This window comes from Brachypodium distachyon, chromosome 2 (genome assembly GCF_000005505.3).
Source record: "Brachypodium distachyon strain Bd21 chromosome 2, Brachypodium_distachyon_v3.0, whole genome shotgun sequence".
In the NCBI taxonomy this organism is placed as follows: Eukaryota; Viridiplantae; Streptophyta; class Magnoliopsida; order Poales; family Poaceae; genus Brachypodium; species Brachypodium distachyon.
The window spans coordinates 18,537,987-18,555,846 of NC_016132.3; the positions used below are offsets into that span (position 1 = coordinate 18,537,987).

The 17,860-nt window shown below is 47.3% G+C and overlaps 3 protein-coding genes across 3 annotated transcripts; all 3 read right to left on the reverse strand.

The window, feature by feature from the left end:
* LOC106866180 lies at positions 1–1,857 on the reverse strand. The gene is made up of 2 exons (XM_014898936.2): positions 588–1,857; positions 1–357 (listed from the first exon to the last, which is right to left on the reverse strand). Exons 1-2 carry the CDS (start codon positions 1,483–1,485, stop codon positions 323–325), a joined length of 933 nt encoding a protein of 310 aa, XP_014754422.1. The 5' UTR covers positions 1,486–1,857; the 3' UTR covers positions 1–322.
* Positions 1,858–4,150: 2,293 nt separating this feature from the next.
* On the reverse strand, positions 4,151–6,427 carry LOC100822318. Its single transcript, XM_024459815.1, has 2 exons — positions 6,414–6,427; positions 4,151–6,289 (listed from the first exon to the last, which is right to left on the reverse strand). The coding sequence occupies exon 2, from the start codon at positions 6,284–6,286 to the stop codon at positions 4,202–4,204; it is 2,085 nt and encodes a 694-aa protein (XP_024315583.1). The 5' UTR covers positions 6,287–6,289; positions 6,414–6,427; the 3' UTR covers positions 4,151–4,201.
* A 958-nt stretch (positions 6,428–7,385) lies between these two features.
* On the reverse strand, positions 7,386–16,326 carry LOC100833572 (probable calcium-transporting ATPase 6, plasma membrane-type). The gene is made up of 7 exons (XM_014899352.2): positions 15,878–16,326; positions 13,236–13,290; positions 11,206–13,139; positions 10,959–11,117; positions 10,137–10,308; positions 9,638–9,936; positions 7,386–8,392 (listed from the first exon to the last, which is right to left on the reverse strand). The coding sequence occupies exons 1-7, from the start codon at positions 16,076–16,078 to the stop codon at positions 8,087–8,089; spliced, it is 3,126 nt and encodes a 1,041-aa protein (XP_014754838.1). The 5' UTR covers positions 16,079–16,326; the 3' UTR covers positions 7,386–8,086.
* Between the last annotated feature and the right edge of the window lie 1,534 nt (positions 16,327–17,860).

Genomic DNA, 17,860 nt, shown 5'->3' on the forward strand with positions numbered 1-17,860 from the left:
ACACAAGGTAATATTTAGCACCGGAAACACTGGATAGAGGAGATGTCCACACATCACTATGCAACAACTGAAAAGGAAAGCTAGTGGTAGTAGTAGAGTTCTGGAAAGGCAATCGAACATGCTTGCCTAAGCGACATGACTGACAAACAGTGGACAAAGACTTTGAACAAGTGAACTGAAAGTATCTAGACACCTGAGTGAAGGAGCCACGGCCCGGGTGCCCGAATCGTTGGTGCCCCGATCAGCAGTGACGCCAGTGTGCAAGGCATGGTAGACTTCAGGTGAGCGAGGAACATGAGTGGGGTACAGGTCTCCGTCGCTATCACATCGCAGAATCACCATCCGGGTTCGCAGATCCTTCACAGAAAATCCAAATGGGTCAAACTCAACGGAAACAGAATTGTCTCGGGTTAAAGATCGGACGGAAATGAGATTCTTTAGAAGGTTTTGACACACTAGGACATTGCGAAGGCGAAGAGGAGCAGAAGTGGGAAGGGAGAAGGAACCGGTATGGGAAACAGGAAGGGTGGCGCCGTTGCCAACTACAATTTCAGTAGAAGAGCAAGGACGAGAGGACTGGAGCATACCGGAGTTGTTGCCCATGTAGGAAGAGGCTCCAGTGTCGAGGAACCATTCCCCACTGCCGCTGGAGGAGGCCGGTGTGTACATGGACATGTTGTTGAACGCCTGGATCAAAGCCGGGTCGTAGGTTGCCGGAGGCGGCGCAGGGGCAGCACCAGTGGGTCGCTGAGTAGTTAGCAGCGAGTGTTGAGGAGCCGTCGCCGCTGGTCGTGGGCCGAGGATGCCCGGCGCCGGCACGGCAGGACGCTGTGGGAGCGGCCAAGCCTGCACCATACCAGTCCAGGGGTTGAACCCGGGAATCCACGGAGCGGCGGGCGTCGAAGCCGGAGGCGGTGCAGTGCGGTTCGCCGGCGCGTGCTCCTTCTTCTTCCCTTTCCCCTTGTTCTTCCTGCCACCGTTGGAGCTGTTGGAGGTGGATCCGGTGTTGCTGGCGGGCGTCGGTCCGGCGTAGCCGAACATGGCGGGGTACTGGTGTGGCGCGGCAGTTGGAGCCGAGGGGCGCGCAACCTGGTTCATCTGCGTGAAGAATGCAGTCTGCGCCGCGAGCTTCACAGCCTGAGCCCGGCGATGCTCCTCCAGGGGAAGGAAGGAGCGGGCCTGCAGGAAGGTGGGGAAGCGGCGTCCTGGTCCGGTGAGGTGGGGGATCGCGTGCTGGAGCTCCTCGCCGAGGCCGTGCAGGAGGTTGAGGACGAGGTCGCGGTCCATGACCGGAGAGCCGAGGTCACGCAGCGTGTCGGCGAGCTCCTTCATGCGCGAGCAGTAGTTGAGGACGGAGAGCTCGCCCTGGACGAGGCTGCGATACTCCGTGTGCACGTAGACGGAGTGCGCCTCGTGGTTGTCGCGGACCAACAACTTGATCGCACGCCAGAGGGAGTAGGCGGTGTCGTCGGGGCTCATCTCCATCTGCAGTATCTCTGGGGAGATGGTCTCGTAGAACCAGGAGACGATGGAGAAGTCGTTTTGCACCTAGTCGGAGTCGTCGGGCGCCGGCAAGAAACCGTCGATGTGGTCGGCGAGGCCGAACTTGCCGAAGATGACGTGGAAGAACTGGCTCCATGTGGCGTAGTTGCACGCCTACAGATCGAGAGTGATGGGGACGTGGGTGCGGATGCTGATCAGTTGGATCTAGTGGGAAGGGAGGGGGTTGGTGGTGGCCGGAACATTGAAACGAGGAGAGGGCTCGTGCTCGCCGTCGCTGGCCGTGGGAGAGGAGGGCTCGGTGTCGCTCATGGCGTCGAGAGCAGTTGCAGCGGAAGTAGAGGATCAAGAGAAGGCTGATACCATGTAGAGAAATTGAATGACGCAACACGCTTGATTGTATTGCTCAATGAGGTTTATACACACGTACATTGTTGACTCAACTGCAAACTAGCCCACTACGGCCACTACTGCTACAATTACAAGAGTAAATTTCACAAAACCACTACTTTAGGGGCTAGGGTTTCACGAAGCTACCACTCCAAGGGTTCGCATCAGTTGACCACTACTCTAGGGGTAATTATTTTCACTTTGCCCAAATTTGACCGATTAGTCTATTTAACAGTGAATCCGACAAAGCGGGCCCACATGTGAGACAATTTGTGTCCACTCCATTTTTTCAACCAGCCCCCTATATGTTTTATTTTTTCCTTTTCTCCTCTTTTCTTCTTCCCCTTCTTTTTCTCCATCGCCGGCTGGAGCATCTCGCCGAAGCAGCACGCAGCGGTGGGGAATTAGGAAAAAGGAGAAGACGTCGCATGTCTGCATGTTGCTCTCTCCAAATTGATTCATTCCCTCGCTCTAACGCTCATTAATCGTTCGTGCCAATATTTTTCCAGGCCTCAATCAATCATGCATCCATATATTCATACAGGCAGGCAGAGCCATGCGTCTCCGGTTAGGCCAGAGATTCCGGACATAGCTCGCGTGCCGGTCGGGGGAAGAGCAGGCCGCGCGGCGGTGGGGTGCTGCAGTCGGGCGGAGCAGGCAGGCGGCGTTGGTGGGGTCCCAGAACCGGGAGCAGAAGCGGAGGGCGTTGGCGAGGTCACACAAGCCCGACGGCGGCGACCTGGGGTGCTTCCTCCACCTGTCCGCATAGACGTGCTCCGGCGGCTGCCGGTGAGCTGCTGCTCGTGGAAGACGACCTTGCACGGGGGCCATGTGGGGCGTGCGCGATCCAGGCGTGGAACTAGGCCGTGCTCCACGAGCGCGCAAAGGAGGTCCTACTGCGCGTCGGAGAGCCGCAGCGCGCGAACAAGGCCGTGCTCTGTGTGTCGTTGTGTCCGATGCCGGCGAGCTACAGGTGGACTACCTCAGGGTGTTTGGAATTGGAACTAAGTAGCATGTGCGCATCTTCCTTCATTGGCCATGGCCGTGTTTCATTTGGTCGTGGATGCGTTGGAGCGGACTGCAGGATTCCAATCAGGAGAGCTCGCCGGTGCGGGCCGCGGGGAAGTCCATTCTTGCCCACGTCTATGAGATGGGCGGCTGCTTTGCTGTTGTTGCTGATGTGGCGGCGGCAGCGGTGTGGCCAGCACCCGCCAGCGGCGAGCGCCCGAGCCAGTTATAGTGCTTGGACTTTGACCATGTCCAGCGTGGCGTCACATTGGCCTCGAAAGGTAGTCCCTATTGTCAAATTTTGCATCAATCTGTGCTCAGTCAAGAGATTAGTGACCGGGGTGGTCATTGTCCCGAAAACTGGTGGTTATTTGTAGAAAAATAAAAAAAAGATAGTTTTGTTGGAAAGTTGCCTCAAATGTGGTGGTTTTAAGTAATTTTCTCTAGAATAACTCTAGCGGCGGCAGGGATCGCCGACGTGCCGGCGAGGTACCTCAGGGAGAGGAGACCAGGGTGGGCGGCCGTATTCATGGCAGCCGGAGCAGGTAAAGAAGAAGCTATGAGGCTGGGGAAATAAAGAAGAAGCTCAGGGGGCTGGGGAAAAAATAGATTGTATGACGTGGATGTCAATAATAACCACATAGGACCTTACATGTGGGCCAGGTTTGTCAGATTCGCTGTCAAATAGACTAATCGGCCAAATTTGGGCAAAGTGAAAATAATTACCCCTAGAGTAGTGGTCAACTGATGCGAAATTTAATTACCCCTAGAGTAGTGAACCCCTGAAGTGGTAGCTTCATGAAGCCCTATCCCCTAGAGTAGTAGTTTTGTGGAATTTACTCCAATTACAAAGACTCAAAACTGTCAGCACATGCACTGCTACGATCGCATGCTCCAACACCGAGGATGAGGTTGACGTAGAGGAACCGGAAGATGCGGAAGAACTCGTACCCTTGCACCTCCACGCTCATCTTCTCCAGGTCCTCGAAGCTGCCATGCCGGCGGCAGGTTCCGACGGTTCGTGTAGAGGCCGGGCTCTAGCTCGACCCTAGCGAAGTAGAGCGAGTAGGTACGCTCGCCGTTGCTGACATTACAAGTGGTGTTTCTAAGTGTCAAGTAGTACCTACTGATGTTAAGGGGAAGATTTTTTTTTTATCATATGATTCCTCATTTATTGATACTTTTGTATGATATTTTTCAAAATCCGCTAAATGTCTTAGCGCCGCTATAGCATCGATATACCACATATAGCTTCTGGAACGGGCTGCCGCTAAATAGCTTAGCCCGCTATTTAAAACTATGATTAAAACATGTTGCCCAGGCCCAAGTGATTCATCAGGAATGACACCATGGTGACGAGCTCTCCCCCATGGCTGAGCTGCTGCACATGTGTGTTACCCCTGCCCCTGCACGCTACGAAGGTCAGCATCTCCCCCCACACCCCTGCCACCACCTGCCATCTGGTCTCCTCGTCCAGCTTGTTCAGCTCAGCCGCCAGCATGAGTGCGTCAAGCAGCACCGACCTGCTCTCGTCGGTGTCCTCCTCCTTGTCCTTAACCCCCGTCGACGGCTTCTCGACGTCCTCCGTGGCTTGGTTCACGCTGCTCAGCAGGATCCTGCAGGCCTCTTCGTCCCCAAGGAAGTGCCAGCGGCTGACGTCGATGGACTCGAAGAAGAGACGCGCCTCGGAGCAGGTGTCCCTGTACCGGATCAGCCCGATCCCGGCGACCGCCGACAGCATGTCCGACTGCTTGATGAGCAAGTAGAGCATATACTCAGACAAGCACCTGCTGATCCTCTTCCTGTCGACGAGCCTCTCCCTCGCCGTCGTTGTGGACGAGTGTGTTATAACGGCAGCACGATCTTCTGCCAAGCACAAGTGAGTGGCGACGTGCCACAGCAGCACGGACTCATCGAAGTCTCTGGAGACGCTGTTCCGGATGATCATGCTGCCTTGCTCCCCCAGCTTTCGATCAATGATTCCCGTGCCACGGAGCTCGCACGCCTTCCTGATTTCCTCCACGCTCCCGAATTTGGAGGCCATCTCCTTTAGTCTCCTGAAGACGAAATCGAAGATGTACTTTTGCCCTCCGTTGCTGCTGCAGCTGAGGGGTTCCCGCTTGACGAAGATGAAGTCTTCGATTATTACCCTGACCCTTAGAAGGTCAGCGGCATTGACGACTCGCCGCAGCAGTCTCGGGCTGAGGAAGCCTCTGCCTTTCTCGGGTCTGCCGAGGCTGTAGCTGATGAGGTTCATCTGCGTGATCGTCTCCGACCACCGTCTCCGTGGCCGCCACAGCCGCCTCGCAGCACCCACCAGCCAAGCGAAGCGGCCGGAGCCCTCGAGGAAGACCATCGTCCAGTTCGAGGCGACGAGCATGGCCAGGGCGGCCGCGTCGAGAAGCACGGCGCCGACGAGGAGCGCGTAGGTGATGCCAACGTCGACGGGAAGAATAACGCCCCTCTTGTCGATGCGGACGAAGAGCAGGAGCGAGGCGGCAAGGCAGCAGGAGCAGAGGAAGCGGAGAGCGTAGCCGGTCCTGGTGTGGATGACCGGGGCCTTGGTGTACTTGACGTCGTACAGGAAATGGAGCTCCGCCTCCACGACCTCGAACGCCTCGCGGCTGTCGGCGCGCGACAGGAAGAAGGCGTGGCTGATCCTCCGCTCGCTGACGAAGCTGAGGATGAGGTTGACGTAGAGGAACCGGAAGATGCGGAAGAACTCGTACCCTTGTGCCTCCACGCTCATCTTGTCCAGGTCCTCGAAGCTGCCGTGCCGGCGGCGGGTTCCCTGCGGGCCGCCGAAGATGTCGATCCGACGGTTCGCGTACTCCGGGCCGGGGTCTGGCTCGACGCTGGCGAAGTAGAGCGAGTAGGTACGCTCGCCGTACTTGACGATCCCCACGACGAACATCAACACGGTGGCCAGGATCATGGGGTTGCCGCGCAGGGCGCAGAAGAAGATGATCGCCGCCGCTGTTAGCTCGAACAGGAGCCCGACGAGGTGGCGGATCCAGAGCTCGTTGTCCGCGAGGGAGTAAGAGGTGATGGTGTCTGGCCCGCCCAGGTGGAGCAGCAAGAAGGGCGCCCAGAAAGCGAAGATGATGGGGCTTGTTGTGCCACTTTCCACGGAGGTCTCGCCGACAGCGGTGGAGCTCCCGCCGCCGATGTTGCCCAAGTTGTTGAGCAGGAGCCCGAGGGCGAGGTCGGCGACCCAGTCGGCGAGAAGGTAGCAGGACCAGACGATGAAACGCGGGACTGAGGAAGAGGAGCGCCTGCGGACGGGGGCCACGAAGATGAGGAGCACCTGCAGGAGAAGGCTGATCAGCACTGCCAGACGGATCTCCCAGTTGCTGTCTTGTTGCGGCACCGGAGGACTGAAACCCATTTGCTGAAAAATGAAGCGATTTTTTCATTAGCATGCGCATGAATCACTTCTTTTTTGTTTGCGAAATTGCAAGAAATGAGAATCAGTGAGCCCTAGAAAAGCAGAGCTGTTAATGTTTTACCCCTACAAATTGCAAAAGGCTATCCACGAATACTAACAAGACCTTCGTTTCTTCTTTTGAGACACCCACTTCAGTGCGTCGGGCAGGGGAAACAAATATATATGCGTCCTGGCTATTTATGGAGCTATCAGGATGACGAAATATGGAGCTACCCAAATGAATTCAACCGTCGGTACTTATATTGACTCTGATCAGGGAGCACGGGCTGGCTTTTGGGTACTGTATATGCAAATATATGTTGCTAGGATAAGGGGAAACGAATATGCGTGCTCTTGAGTACACGAAAAGGATAAAGTGAAAGAAGCTCCAAACTGAAACTGCCAAAAAAAGAAGAAGAAAAGTAAAAGGTGACAGCAATGTACTTTGATACAATAAGACAAGAAAGTGCTGCTGTAAAAATATATCAAAAAAGTGCTAAGATTTTCATTATTCTTTCCTATGCCACGTCATAAGCAAATAGGAGAAAAGTGTGTCCATGTACCGAGCCATCAGCCACGTGTAAATAAATATTAACCATACAAATGCATAATTCCCTTCTAATGTTAACATTGGCATCTCTCCACTCCCACATGTCAGGGTTCTTGTCAAACGAGTTAATCTATGAGATTTGAGGTATCTTAAAAAGCCGGTCCCAAAAAGTATGGTTCTATGACCAATTAATGTTAGCAATGGTTCCATGAAACCGTATCAAGCAAAACTGTCGTTTTATGAAGTTTACTTTTTTTTCTAATTCGAAAGACGTCAATGGCACGGGTCACCAAATCATGCGTGCAGATACATTACAAAAAAATGGACCTTAAAACGGATCACTGGATTTGCCAGAGCAATTTGTTTGGTACACAATCTCTCGTTCAGATAAATTCCCAGATCCATAACATCAAACACAATACTAATCACAGCTTAGTACAATTTACGCACGAATAAAGATGCAGAGCCTACTACCCGCAAAAAAGAAGATGCAGAGCCTGCAAATCACCATGAATGCCAATATTGCTTCAAGGAGTTCTTGAAGTGCCATCTAAACAATTATCAGTCACTAGAGTTACAAAACTGTACTTTCAGATTTCAAGACGCAAGAGAAGGCATCAAAGCTATATGTCCGGTGGAAGCTATGTACCAAAATAAAAATCCATGTACAGTCATAACTCGTCCCGTATTAACTGACTTTTTATTACATGTATCTAGACCCTATTTAAACATAGATACATTTATATTTGGCCAGTTAATATGAGACGGAGGGAGTACTTTCTCTAATCCATAATAAGTGTCGTTGATTTAGTAGAACTTTATACATTATGGATCGGAGGGAGTAATACACAGGCGGCCTAACCTAATGCTTCCCTGTTTCCAGTCACCGATGCTTCACTGTCTGAACTTATCTGATCATCTTGGCACTTTCCACGGTCGATGCTGAATCTCATACCATATATTTTGGCGATAACTCTGACACGCTTCAGTATAATCGTGATAGCTGATTTCTGAGGCTATGCTCAACAAAACTATATTGGCTTAGGTACATTCCGTTGTGATGGATTGGGTTGCCACAGTTTGTTTTACAAAACCACTGATGGAGAGGCTCTGACAGAGAATACAAAGTCCTTAACACAGTGAAAGAACACAAGAGCTTATGGGTGGGGGCTGTCACCGTGGAAACAGCAGAATTTGTGTGCTCCGTGAAACTACAGAGTTTCTGGGCCTTCAGGAATCAGTTCATACCCACGGGGCTTGATATCTCTCTTCCCATTTTCAACAGGAATGCATTTGAGGATCACGGAGATGATCATACTAATCGAGCCAAGAACGATACTGAACAACCATAATTCCGAACTCAATGGCACAGTGTTTGCAAAAGTACAAAGAAGTTCCACTATGAGCACTTGGAATATAACTGTAGCCGACAATATACCAACAAAGATCCAATTTCTGAATATCCCTCGGAAGACATTAATCTTGTCCATTTCCCTACTATTTATTTCATTGAAAACCTGGAAGGATGGCAGCATATTAAATGCAAATTCTTGTTAAAATGATGCACCTTCCTATGGTTTCACTGGAAATCACATTTCTAGTGTGGTTGTATTTTGTATGAGTATTTTGTCCTTCAGTGCAACAGGATCATTGTATCAACTCAAGTAATTCAAATATGATTTGAGAAAACTTTCGATTGTTGTTAAACCTTTTAATTCTGTTGGATCATTATTTTGACGGATAACAGAAAGAAACAGACTGATTACAGAACAACTGTTTTCTTGGTGATTTACTGAGAATTTAGGGTAATGCTGAGGCCATGAGGGAGTCCATTACAAATCAGAAATTTAAATCACAGATATAGATGAGTTGCTACAAAGTGAACACGACCTAGCAAGAAAACTGATTAAAATTGTGTCAATAGTTACCGGCACAAGTAATAAGCTTTTACAAATTTAAAATGACCTTACAGCTCGTTTAGCACCCATCATTTGAGCATAAAATTGTAGAATTCATTTTGAATTCAAAAAAACAACTTGTTTGGTTGGCACGGAATTAGCTACAGGAATTCAATCTCAAATTCCATGGAATCACCCTATAACTCTAACTAGTCTCAATTCCTCTCCAAAAGCCATCATTTTCCTAAAATTGTCTCTCACTCTTCAATTCTATGTGGTAGATAAACATGATTTTTCAACCCGGAATTCAAATTCAACCAAATGAAATCCTATTAAAAATTGGATTTCATTTCATTTTGATCAAATGAAATGAATTCTTGGTTGCCAAACGAGCAGTTAGAGAAGAGTGGCGATGAATGAACATATTAGTAAGAAAAGCCTGAATTATAGATGAACATCCATTGGACATTTGTTGGGCTCCTACAAACTGAAATGAATAATGCAACTGCTTATGCTATATAAACTAAAATCAAAGGTTCCAAGAAAATGCCTCTATTTAAAATCAAAAGAGTTCATTGAAACGTATTAATTAAGCCATTAATTAAGTATGAAAACCTACTGTTGATACGAACACCGAGTCATGTTTTTGAAGGGACCCACAAATGCTCGGACATATAAAGAGATAACAATGGTTTCAAAGTTAAATACTGTGAATGTGATCTTGCCCAAGGAAACATCAAATAATTTGTAATCTAGTGAGTGTAATGTAAATTAGGACTTGTACATAAGGATGTGGGATGACTTTCAGACTTGTTGAACAAAATGAGTACGGTTGTGTGTAAAACTAACTTGCAGTACACATACCTGGCAAAAGACAAAAGAGTTGAATATGAGAGTGTTGATGGTCCTATCAGCAGTAGGACCTTCAATATTTAAGAGTCTCTTCCCAGCAAACATGAGAGTACCCAATACAAGGAGCTGATACAAAGCCTGGCCAAGAATATTTCTCCACATAACCTTAGTGATGAAACTATCTCCCCGCCTTACAGGCAGCCGTTTCATCATCTCATCATTTGGCGGCTCCGTGGCCAAGGCCAAGGCTCCCAATGTATCCATGATCATATTAACCCATAGCAACTGGACAGCAGTAAGCGGTGCAGTCCCTACAAGTGAATTCAAAGTGGATAATATATATGAGATGATTCTAAAAAGGTTCATAAAAGAGGAGATTGATCATGGTACACATTAATTTCATTCTGAATAAGATGCACACAATTTTTCTTCTAGAAAACAAGATGTACATAAAATTCAAAGAAATCATATTAAATCAAAAACACTAGAGTAGTAGCAACTGCGCAAATACCTGTGACACATGCGGAGACAAAATTCACTATCAGAGCCACTATATTAACTGTAAGTTGGAATTGGACAAACTTCTGAATGTTCAAGTAAACCGCACGACCCCACCTAGCAACATTTACAATAGTTTTGAAATTGTCATCCATTATTATAACGTCGGCGTTCTCTTTTGCCACCTGGATCAAGATAAAAGGTTAAATACCAGCATCATAACAAACATCTCATGCACAAAAAGTTAAACAGGACTGTAAAATGAAAACTATAAGGGCAGAAACTGACATCACACAGAAGAAATGAGAGGTGATTTTTGCCACTGACGAGTGAGAACACAATTTTGAATTGCATACTTGTGCATCCCAAAATAATCTAAAACATTCATAGATAGACAAGATGCTATCAACGACCCATAAAAGGAATGCCAATATTAGTTATCTGGTGCATAATGATTGCAAGGTTGCCTTACTCTGTTGAAAAATTGAAATATCAGGGGTATCTAAGCTGGCTCCCATACATATCAAAGATTACTACTCCCTCCGGCCGGAATTACATGTCGCATATTTAGTACAACGAATTACATGTCTCAGATTTAGTACAAAGTTGTCCTAAATATGTGACACGTAATTCCGGCCGGAGGGAGTAACATAATTTATGAAATGTTAACATGACATGGAAGGACATAAAAAGAAATCTTATAGAAAACTGGGAGAGAGTTTCAAAGTACATCTTACGGCAGAAAACATTCAAACTGAAGTAACTGAACTAGTATTTTTTTTTAACACATTACTGAACATATGATGATAATGGAAGCAGAAATGTCAAGAAGTACCTCAGTGCCAGCAATACCCATTGCCAGTCCAATGTCTGATTCACACAGTGCCGGGGCATCATTGGTTCCATCACCAGTAACTGCAACAACCTCTTGATACATGCTTTTCAGGCTTGTTACCAGTTTGTATTTGTCCATAGGCAAGGAGCGGGCCATTACCTGAACTTCGGAAGTAGATTTAAATAACATTTGAAATTTGAATCGATACAACAATTAGTGAAGGCAAACGAGTTAAGTAAAAGTAAACCTGAATCTTTGGCAGGAGCTCCTTCAGTTCATCTGAGCTCTTATCGTGGATCTCTCTTCCTTCTATTGCTATTCCATCCTCAGTTAATATTCCACATTCCTTGGCAATGGCTTTAGCGGTGTTAATGTTGTCCCCTGTCACCATTCTCACCGTAATACCAGCAGCCATGCAGGTCATCACTGCATCCCTGACACCAGGGCGAACTGGGTCCTTTATTCCAAAAAGTGCTATTAGTGTGTAACCATTATCTGGTATAGTTTGCTCTTCAGAAATTTCATCAAGATCCTTAAATGAGATGCAAAGTGTTCTCAGTGCCTTAGAAGCAAACGAATTGATAATATCTAAGACATTTTGCTTTTGAGTTTCTGACAGTGGCACTCTATTTCCTTCGCCATTGAGGACAGCATCACAATTTTCTAGAATAATTTCTGGCGCACCTTTACAGAAAGATCGGAGGCCTCCATTTGGTAACTGTATTATCACAGACATATTTTTCTTGACTGAATTAAAAGGCTCTACTCTTACTCTCCTGAGCTTATTGTATTCAACAAAGCGATCTCCTTCCAAGGTCAAGCCAAACTCCAACAATGCTGCTTCAGTTGGTGTGCCCAAGATGGTGTTTTTGCCGTCATCTCCTTTCACCACCTCGGATCCAGTGTTCACAAATATGCCTTGCATAAGTATTTCCACGACTCCTCCTGAAATTGCAGATTTTAGCTCAGTGATGTTTCTGTCCCCATTAACAGACTTGGATACATCACTGATCCAAATCTTATCAACGATCATGTGGTTGGTTGTCAAAGTTCCGGTCTTATCAGTGCAAATACAACTGGCTGAACCCATGGTTTCACATGCTGCGAGATGCCTGACTAATGCTTTGTCATTCATCAACTTCTTCATGGCAAATGCAAGACTAAGGGTCACAGCCAACGGTAGACCCTCAGGAACTGCGACGACAATGATGGTCACTGCAATAGCAAAGTAGTTGACTATTGTCAACATGTCATTCGCCGACCAACTCAGCAAACCAACATGCATTCCCTTGTCAACCAAGAACCTTGTTAGAAGTACTACAAACGTGAGAATAGCAAACACAAGACCAATCTGCCCTATGATTGTAGCCACACCGTTGAGCTTAACTTGCAAAGGAGTTTCATCAACTCCATCTTCATTAAGAGTGCCCATGATTTTTCCCCACTCGGTACGCGAACCGACGGCAGTGACTAGCATCTTAGCTGTCCCATCTACCACTTTACTCCCAGCATGGAGAAAAGGTTTTTCTTCAGAAACTTGAACTGGCTCACTCTCACCTGACAAGCTAGATTCATCTATCAGTAGGCTGTAGCCAGATATAAACAAGCCATCCGCAGGAACCACATCACCTATCGAAAGATGTAAGATATCACCGACTACCAAGTCATGAATTAAAACCTTCTTGGTTTTCTTATCTCTAGTGACAAGAACATATATCTTCTGCTTTTCATGGTCCAGTTCCATGAACTTTCTTGACTGCTTGTAATCACTGGATGCAGTAACAAGTACCACCAGTAAAATGCTGAATATTATGCCAAGACCATCGTATATACCCTTTGGCCACCCCTCGGTGGCTAGGCCAACCACTAGAGAAACCAGAGCACACACCACCAGAATAATCAAAGTCAGGTCATGTAATGCATCCCATACAAACATCCAGAAGCTTCTAGGGGGCTTCTCAGCATGTTCGTTAGTGCCATAAAGTTTCTGCCTGGTTGCTATTTCAGTTTCCTTGACACCATCCTCCAAAGAAGCTTTGATTTTCCTAGATATTCCATTGGTTCCACCATGCACCTTGAGGATCCTTGGATCTTCATGCATGCCAGTAATTGCTGCCAGTTCATCTGGGTTGATGCAAAATCCTTCCTCGGTAAGCTCATGTGTTAAGTGGTGTTTTATGCCTGCATAGTTAAAAAGACAGAAGTGATATACAACAGGATAGTGATGATCATATCAGAAAAGCCATATAGGAATATAACTAGTTGATGAGGCCAAACCATCGATAAATTGCAGCGCTGCCCTGTGCACGTTAATTACAACCTGAACTTTTCCCTGCTCAAGGAAAACAAGCACCTCTAATTAAGGCAACGAAATAAACATTGAATTCTGATGTAAAAAATAAAGCATATAATTTCAATTTGGACCACCTATTTGTAGAAAGCTGACAGTTTGCACCACATTTTATTTTTGCAGCGGGTCTACCAAGGCGAACCCACTTTTTTTTTGCTCATGCGGCGCAACGGCGTGGGTAATGCCTCTTTATAACCTGGCTAGCCCGAACCATGCCAGCCGCTCATTGGTTCTAGTCACTCGCATCTTGCTTACGGTTAGGGATTAGGAAGGGAGTGGTGAAGAGGGGACGGCGTATGCGGAGAGCCTGTGTCACCTCTTCTTTCACTCCCTTCGATTCCGATTGGTAGCGCACAGGAGCAGAGTGCGATGCGAGGCCAGCTCCCAAAAACAAATTTGGTACAAATCAGAATCACAGATCCAAAATGTGGTGCCAATTGTCAACTCACAACAAATATGTGGTCCAAATTGGAATTAGCTCAAAATAAAGTAACACACATTCTTTTTGCAATTTGATTTTAGTAACCAAGTAGTCTTCAAAGTATAGCCACCTAAATCATCACCACTACCACCTAAGTTACCATGACCGAGCATGTCAAATTGCATCGCCCAATTTTTTGCTTGCACCACTTGGGCTGTTGGGCAAGGAACCTACTGCATATGGTTGTACCACTGTAATTAATTTAGTTCACTCTATTTTATAGGGGTATAATCTATACCAATATATTAAATTAGATTTGGTGGTGATGGTACGGTCACAGTACTTCACCTCAACGAAATTACGTCTAATATACTACCGCGAAATTACGTATAATATGCCACCGCGTACCCGCCGTCTGGCCTCCTCCGCAGCATCTCCTCCTATCCACCGCACCCACTACCTCCAAGCTGTGACACTCCCTTGCGTGGCAGCGCCCTTCCCAGCCGTGCCAGCGACCTCCCCGCGGCGTCCCTCATAGCCGTACCGGCGACGTCCCGCGGCGGCGCTCCTCCCACAGTAACAGACACGGGCGTTACCTGCTTGGCGGCGCAATGCTGGACGGGGCCAGCACGGGAAGCGGCAGCAGGGTGCTGGGCACGGCCAGGACGGGCCAGGATTGGGTAGTCGTGATCTCCCGGGACGGGTTGCTTGTTCGAATCAAGTGGTTTTTTTTAGAGCGTTCGAATCAAGTGGTTGTGTGCTTGTAAAAGGATGTGAACTTGATGCCCAATCTTCGTGCTTGTAAAAGGAGTACTGTGGTAAAGTCGAGATGTGTAGGCCCACAGAGCAAGTTGTGTTCCATACATGGTCGCCAAATACGATTGATGTACCTCCTTTTCTTGATAGATGCTGATCAGTTCGAGGGGATCAGGGGATGATGGGAAAGCGCCACACACGTTTTTGCAATTCCTCCTAGAGTGAGTAGACTGGCAACAGTCTCACTCTTCCTCAACTAACAGTCTAGGTATGTGTGATTTGCTTCATGTCTAAATTGGTTCGCAATGGATATGTGTGACATGCGAGATGCAGCAGCTAAACTATCGTTAAGGTGTTCGATATCATGTTATACTCCCTCCGTCCCATATTAAGTGACTCAAATTTGTCTAAAAATGGACGTATCTTTGTACTAAAATGCGTCTAGATAAATACTCCATCCGTCCCTTATCAAGTGACTTTCTATTACATGTATCTAGACGTTTTTAAGCATAAATACGTTCATGTTTGGACAAATTTGAGTTATGGGACGGAGGGAGTATAATATTTCGGCACTTTGGACGGAGGGAGTTGATAATTTGGTGTCACCATTGCTTCGCTCTTGTATAGCGGCCTTTGGCCTTTTTTTTCTTTCCTTTCTTTCCTTTTTTTTGTTTTGGGCTCCGTTGGGTCCCGGTTTTTTGTTGCCTCGGTGTACTTGCGCTTCTTGCGTTTTCTTCTCAATGAAAATGACACGCTGTTTGGCGTGTTCGAGAAAAATAATATCTTGCATCAACGGTTTTAGGTGAAAATTGGTTGCATAGTGCTAGGGCCACGCTATGTAAAAGACACTACATTGAAAAATTAAGCTAGCGAGTTTTTCAAAAGAAATTGTTCTTCCGTAGCAAACGCACGGGGATTTTTCCTAGTAATAACTCTATAATACTACTGACTATTCACATTGCACCGACTCAAGTACTCGCTCCAGTTGAGCATGTTTTCTTGTATAACTAGTCATATAAAGCCGGCTGGTCTGGAGTTCCGGACACACACGCCTGAGAAGAATTCAGGGAAGGTAAGACGTGCAAGGGACAGTTCAAACGAAGATGGAGACACCGTGAATTGACATGGTCTTATGGGAGAAGTCATGGCCGCCAGCATGCGCATCCATCCACGTCACGAGGCTAATTAATCAGGATGAAATTTCCTGGCAGTTTCCGAAATCCCCCCAAACCACAAAAACTCTGAAAACCCCTCTTCGAGAATCAGAAACCGAAAGTAGCTTCAGCGGCACGAGCGGTTCTACGACCCGTGCTGGCCGGCCACTCCGTGACGATCGGGAGAGATGGGAGCAGTTAATTAGGAATGGCGGAGGCAGGGGGGCGTGAACGTTACCAGGATCTTGCGGCGCTGGGCGTCGTCGAGGGCGTGGCCCTGGAGGGCGGAGAAGGCGCGGAAGCGGCGGCGGCGGTTGCGGACGACGAGGCCGACGGCGCGGCGCCACCGGCCGCGGGCGTCGCTCGGCGGGTTCTTGGCGGGGATGTCGAAGTACTCGTTCAGATAGCCCTCGATGCTCCAACCCCTCTCTCCCTCCATGCCTAACCTCCTCCTCTTCTGCTGCTCTCTCTCCCTTCCCTCCTCGCTCTCGTGATCTCGTCAGCAGGGGAGGAGCCCAGCCATGGAAGGAATATATGTAGTGCGGGAGGTGGATGGATATCTCGAAGCAGTTTGAAAGTTTGAATGCTTACATTTCTGCAAGACCATTTAAACAGTTTGAATTTCCGGGTGGCTTCGGGCGCCAATAGCTCTTGCGACTTCTCCCGTCAATTGGGCTGGTGGGACACCGGCCAATAACGGTATGAAAAGAGAACCAGAATACTGGATGGATAAACTCCTTTTTGATAAGATCGATTAAAGATCAACTTGATCAGTCCCACTCCCACCAGCAGCCACGCACCAGGCTGCTATTACTTGCAAATTGCACCGAATCAACCAAAGTTATCTTCATCTAGGGACGCTTTGGATCCAAGAAAACACACATTTCGACATCGATAGTCATCTTTCTCCTCATTTGTCTGTCGAGGATGGACAGAGTCCAAACAACTACTGCATTTTTGTTTTGTGTTTGGTACTCCGTAATCCTCACTTGCATTCACGTGTTCTTAATTCCTACCATACAAGGCTGCCCTTCCATATAATTGTAGGTGTGTTCCAGGCTTCCAGCACCAGTAACATTAGTACAGAATCAAAGTTCCTCCCAAGCAGACACTACTCAGCAGTCAGCAACCTTATCAAAGATCCTCCCAAGAAAACACTGCTCAGCATTCAGCAACCAGCAGCCATAGGTGATAGGTCAGCTACTTCTTTTAATAAGCTGTCAAACAAGTTTATCTTGCAGACAGCCAAAGCAACCAATAATAAGTGCATACCACGTCCAACTACTCTGCTAGTGGGAGCTCCACCATATGCTGATTTTGCCTTTTAACAAAAGCATGCACAGTTCAGCAGGAAACGAGATTCTGAAGTATGTGGCACAATACAAGCGGTTCGCTTTTGAGGAAAAAATGATGTTCTGCTGGTTCGTTCGTACAATCGGAAGGAAAAATGTTGATTTTCATATACCCTCCACGCCGCTAAAAGATCTTTTAAGGGTCTGAATAAAGTGTACGTTTATAAGTATATAACACCCTTGCAGATTTTGAAGAGAAAAGCGTCCCAATCAATGTAGGGTGCAATGACTTCTTCGCTTTCGAAGTCTCTCTCTTCACATATATCATCTCCATCTCATCCAGCAGATGTCTGGATCCAACAGGAAAGCTGATGAACATCCAGCCACCACCAGCACCGCGCATGTTCCTGTGAGCCAAGCTTCTCAGCCATGGAGGTCCAGCCATCATCAGGTCGCCGACTGCTGTAATTGTGGTAAACCTCTCCAGCCACTTCAAATCAAATAGATGGCGCCATAGTTAGCTATTGGTTTATGATTCAAAGATATCTAGCTACATGCACACAAACTGAAGGATTCAAAAAAATTGTAATATTGAACCAATTGGATACTTGCTACCAAAAAGCAGTTGCACGGTTTAAGTCTAGTAAATTAATGTCCTATAGCTGTTTGTGTCACAAGATCAACAAATGCATGGTGAGAAGTTCTAATTTAGACTGACTAACAAAGAACATAGAACAGAGCTGTTCATATCTCACTCAAGCAGGGTACAAGATTGAAGCCCACCAAAATGTAATGACTAAGGGTTTGACATTTAGATCCAAATTTTCTAGTACCATATAAGTATTACTAATTTCTGAACAGTCAGTTACTGAAGGTGCCCTCCTAAATTATACTACCACCATTTTGGTAAGTAAACATAGGTAATGCTA

Bases quoted from the DNA above. Each gene is read 5' to 3' on its own strand.
- LOC100833572 (XM_014899352.2), bottom strand. From the start codon at position 16,078: ATGGAGGGAGAGAGGGGTTGGAGCATCGAGGGCTATCTGAACGAGTAC. The intron at 13,140-13,235 runs GTTTGGCCTCAT...TTAACTATGCAG, and splicing joins AGCGCTGCAATTTATCGATG to GCATAAAACACCACTTAACA. The intron at 9,937-10,136 runs GTATTTGCGCAG...ATTCACTTGTAG, and splicing joins TGTCTCCGCATGTGTCACAG to GGACTGCACCGCTTACTGCT.
- LOC100822318 (XM_024459815.1), bottom strand. From the start codon at position 6,286: ATGGGTTTCAGTCCTCCGGTGCCGCAACAAGACAGCAACTGGGAGATC.
- LOC106866180 (XM_014898936.2), bottom strand. From the start codon at position 1,485: ATGGAGATGAGCCCCGACGACACCGCCTACTCCCTCTGGCGTGCGATC. The intron at 358-587 runs GTATGCTCCAGT...TTTTCTGTGAAG, and splicing joins CTACATGGGCAACAACTCCG to GATCTGCGAACCCGGATGGT.